This window comes from Xyrauchen texanus, chromosome 5 (genome assembly GCF_025860055.1).
Source record: "Xyrauchen texanus isolate HMW12.3.18 chromosome 5, RBS_HiC_50CHRs, whole genome shotgun sequence".
Lineage (NCBI taxonomy): Eukaryota > Metazoa > Chordata > Actinopteri > Cypriniformes > Catostomidae > Xyrauchen > Xyrauchen texanus.
Window position 1 is genome coordinate 877,501 of NC_068280.1, and position 5,000 is coordinate 882,500.

A 5,000-nucleotide genomic window follows, 5' to 3' on the forward strand; every position below is an offset into this window, starting at 1 on the left:
GAGATTGTCTTGACCAGGACCACACCCCTAAATGCATTGAAGCAACTGCCATGTGATTGGTTGATTAGATAATTGCATTAATGAGAAATTTAACAGGTGTTCCTAATAATCCTTTAGGTGAGTGTATGTCTGTGTGTGTGTTTTGTGTGTATGTCTGTTTTGTGTGTATTTGTGTGTGTGTGTTTTGTGTGTATGTCTGTGTGTGTATTTTGTGTGTATTTGTGTGTGTGTGTTTTGTGTGAGCACCTTGTTGTAATTGCGTGTTGCTAAATCTTTGTTGCCGGGGCGGAGCGCCTGCAGCTGTGAGTCCAGAATGTCCAAAAGCTGCTCCATCAGACGCACAGAGGAAGTGACATCACCAGCATAGACCCGCCCCCGTGTATGATTGACAAGTACAGCAGCAATATGTGCCGCGTTCTCTCCACTCTTGATCTACAGATATAGAGAGAGATCAAACATCTGTCTGTCTGTCTGTCTGTCCGTCCGTCCATATATCTATCTATCTATCTATCTATCTATCTGTCTGTCTGTCCGTCCATATATCTATCTATCTATCTATCTATCTATCTGTCTGTCTGTCTGTCTGTCCATCTGTCCGTCTGTCTCTCTGTCCGTCTGTATGTATATCTATCTATCTATCTATCTATCTATCTGACTGTCTGTCCGTCCATATATCTATCTATCTATCTATCTATCTATCTATCTATCTATCTATCTATCTATCTATCTGTCTGTCTGTCTGTCTGTCCATCTGTCCATCTGTCTCTCTGTCCGTCTGTATGTATATCTATCTATCTATCTATCTATCTATCTATCTATCTATCTATCTATCTATCTATCTATCTATCTATCTATCTATCCAGTCCATCCATCTATCTTCCACTGACCTTCTGAGCGACCTGGCTGACCCATGGGGAGGTGCAATTGCTGAGGTCAGGACCTCTAGGGTTCCACACCACATCGTCGGCCATACACTGATATGACGCTATACCTGAAACACACACACACACACACACACACACACATACATACAAACATAGATGTCAATGTGAGGACAAACATCTGCCCACACTATTTGTTTCAGTCTGGTACAAATTATTGTACAGTGTGGCCACCCAGCCATGAGGAATTCTGGAAAACACCCCAAATTCCAAATATGAATCACACCAGCACAGTTAGTCACATTAGGGGTGATAATTAAAATCTGAAGAGACCTTTTAAAACCTTTGGAAACTTTTCTGAAAACACACTTCAGTGGAAAGCACCCCACACAGAAACAAGCCCAACTCTCTGACCCATCTCTGACCCTTATACATGTGTGTATGTGTGTGTGTGTGTGTGTGTGTGTGTGTGTGTGTGTGTGTGTGTGTGTGTGTGCGTGCGTGAGCGTGTATTTATCACTTTGTGGGGACCAAATGTCCCCATAAGGATAGTAAAACCCGAAATTTTTGACCTTGTGGGGACATTTTGTCAGTCCCCATGAGGAAAACAGCTTATAAATCATACTAAATTATGTTTTTTGAAAATGTAAAAATGCAGAAGGTTTTCTGTGAGGGTTAGGTTTAGGGGTAGGGTTAGGTTTAGGGGATAGAATATAAAGTTTGTACAGTATAAAAACCATTATGTCTATGGAAAGTCCCCATAAAACATGGAAACACAACATGTGTGTGTGTGTGTGTGTGTGTGTGTGTGTGTGTGTGTGTGTGTGTGTGTGTGTGTGTGTGTGTGTGTGTGTGTGAGTGTGTGAGAGAGAGCGGGTGTGATCATTTTCTGCAACGTGGGTTCATTCAGGGTGCAGAAGTGTGCTTCAGTGTGTTTGTGTATTGATGTGTTGCACACACACATTTGCAGGTTCATTGAGAGTGCGAGAGGGAGATAGATTAAGATCCCATCAGAAGGCAAACTGTCTTTCTGTCTGTCTATCTGACTATTAGGGGTGGGACGATATGGTTATCTCACAATCCAGTTCAATGTACTGTATGGTGTGAAAAATGTTAGAACAAAATGCTAATTACATTTTAATCTATGATGAATACATATTATACAGAAGCACTTTTAAGCAAAAATCAGGCGATTTTCAAGGTCTTCCAATTCTTACATTTCTAAAATGAATTTCAAGCACTTTAAACCCTTCAAGGACCTTGTGTGAACCCTGTAAAAACCTGAGAAACATTCAATACAGTGTACTGACCAAGTGATCCTTTAGGACAGGGTCTCTCCACTGTTTCTCCTCGTTGTGTAGGGGGCCACTGGACACCGCGGGTCACCCGACCCTCACACATGGGTATTCGGGGCCCCAGTGGGCGGCGAGGGGGCCTCACGGTCACCGGTACCGTGGCAGTGATGGGCCTCCCTGCCGGAGCTCTGTTAATAGCCCCTATTGGATGAAAGGTAATAGACGGTACGGAGGTGGGACTGAAGCCCATTGACACAGTAGAGGTGAGAGAGCTCAGAGGAGTGGTGGAGAGATGAGGAGTAGACAGAGGATCTGTGAGAGAGGGCAGAGGAAAAATCACTGAAGAAATAAAGTCATATTAAATGTATAAATGATGACAGATTTGTCATTATTGGATGAACTATCCCTTTAGAAACCATAAAATCTTCTGAGCTATGAAAGAGCGACCATTGAGCAATGACATGTTGCCCTTTGCTTGTCTTACCTGAGGTGGGCTGTGGTGGGCTGAACTCCAGCGGGTATCTCAGGACGATGTAATTGTTCCAGACGTATAGCTGGTTGTCTCTGGGGTTGTAGCTGATGGAGGAGATGTGCTGGTACGGGTTGGGGAACGGGATTCTCACTGGCTCCTCACGGTTATGCTGCGTGTCATAGGCATACAGGATGAGGTCGCCGCCTGCCTCGCTGTCATCATCCTGGTACACGGAGCGAACGGCATATAATATGCCACACGCAACAAATGCATCTGACGCCATGCGCTTCTCGAAGCTCGTCTGCCACGTTCCTTCGAAGCGTAGCGTGTAGGGGTTTACCTGAAATATGGTTCCACAGCCATTCAGATTATGGATATATGGAACCACTGCCAATACAATTTTGGGATTATCTGTCCACAGACAATCAGATAATGGAAATATGGGACCACAGACAATAAAATAATGGATTATTGGGCCACAGTCAATCATTTTATGGTATTATCAGGCCACAGACTATACAATTATAGGATTATCAGGCCACAGCCTATCAGATTACAGAAATAAGGGATCACAGCCAAATAAATTAGTGGATTATCAGACCTCTGACAATCAGATTATGAAAACATGAGCCACAGACATATTATTGTAATATGGGCCGAAAAAAGTGAATATTGGGCCAAAGTAAGTCAGACTATGTTAATACAGGACCAAAAACATGTAATTATGGGATTATTGTGCCACAGAAAACCAGTTTATGGAAATGCGGTGCCACAGCCAATAAGATTATGGCAATATGGGGCCAAAAGCAATAAATTATAGGATTATCAGACAACAGCCGATCGTATTATGGAAATAAGGGACCAAAGACAATGAAATTATTGGAATATGGAGCCTCAAACAATCATATTATGAGATTATCGGGCAATAGCCAGTAAAATAATGAGATTATTGGGGCACAGTCAATAATTTTATGAGATTTTCATGTCACAGACCATTATATTATGTAAATATGTGGCCACAGCCAATCAGATTATGTTAATATGGGGCCAAAAACAATGAAATCATGGGATTAATGGGTCGGAGCAAATAAAATGATGGGATTATTGGGCATAGACAATCATATTATGGTAATATGGGAGCAAAAACAATAAAATTATGGGATTATCAGGTCACAGTCAATCAGACTTTGGAAGTACAGGGCTACAGCCAATCAGATTATGTTACTACAGGGCCAAAAACAATGAAATTATTGGATTATTGTGCCACAGACAACCAGTTTATGGAAATACGGTGCCACAGCCAATAAGATTATGGAAATACAGAGCCATGTCCATTTAGATTATGGAAAACGAGGCCAAAACCAATAAATTATAGGATTATCAAACCAAAGCCAATCAGATTATGGAGAAAAGGGACAACAGACAATTCAATTATTGGATTATGGAGCCTCAGACATTTAGATTATGGAAACATGGGGCCACAGACAATAAAATGATGGTATTATCGGGCCACAAACAATCATATTATGATAATATGGGCCCAAAAACAATACAATTATTGGATTATCAGACCACAGTCAATCAGATTATGGAAATATGGTGCCACAGACAATACAATTACGTAATTATCAGGCAGAGCTAATCAGATTATGAAAACATACGGGACAACAACCAATAAAATTTTAGGCTTATTGAGCCCCAGTCAATAATTGTATGGGTTTATTAGCCAGTAAAATAATAGGATATCGGTCCACAGACAATTATGGAAATAAGGGACCACAGCAATCAGATTATGGTAATACAGGACTAGAGCCAATAAAATGATGGGATTATGGTGCCAAAACCATTAAGAGTCCAATAAGTCAGCAGCCATATCACCCTTTAGCTCAAGACCAGTTACCCACTGAAGCTAAGCAGGGATGAGTCTGGTTGGTACCTGGATGGGAGACCTCCTGGGGAAAACTATGGTTGCTGCTGGAAGAGGTATTAGGGAGGCCAGCAGGGGGTGTCCTGACCACATTCCACCCATTGGTTCTCATCAATCATGGCTTCCTAATAATTGCCATCCACTAATTGGCTTTATAACTCTACTCTCTCCTCTCCACTGGTGCACTATGGCTGCTGTTGTATCATCCAGGTGGATGCTGCACATGGGTGGTGGTTTAGGAGGGTTCACTGTGTAAAATGCTTTGTGTGTAGTGTCAGAAAAGTGCTACACAAATGTAACATTCATTCAAGATTATATCCAGGCAAAATATTTACTAAAATTCCCAATTGATGAATCAACAGCACATTTTATATCTCTCTCACCTGGCTAACAACGAGGCGTCCGCTGTTGGCTTCAGTGGCATA

The 5,000-nt window shown here is 41.8% G+C and overlaps 1 protein-coding gene across 2 annotated transcripts in view; it reads right to left on the bottom strand.

Annotated features, from left to right (window-relative positions):
- Window positions 1-5,000, bottom strand: part of LOC127643903 (adhesion G protein-coupled receptor L1-like) — a 46,459-nt gene that overhangs the window by 18,261 nt on the left and 23,198 nt on the right. For both annotated transcript variants that reach the window (XM_052126842.1, XM_052126841.1), the window contains exons 6-10: window positions 4,959-5,000; window positions 2,661-2,988; window positions 2,192-2,488; window positions 888-991; window positions 247-432 (exon numbers count right to left, since the gene is read on the bottom strand). The exon at window positions 4,959-5,000 is cut by the window's right edge and continues 223 nt beyond it. In XM_052126842.1, coding sequence (XP_051982802.1) covers window positions 247-432; window positions 888-991; window positions 2,192-2,488; window positions 2,661-2,988; window positions 4,959-5,000 — 957 coding nt within the window. The remainder of the gene's footprint in view (window positions 1-246; window positions 433-887; window positions 992-2,191; window positions 2,489-2,660; window positions 2,989-4,958) is intronic.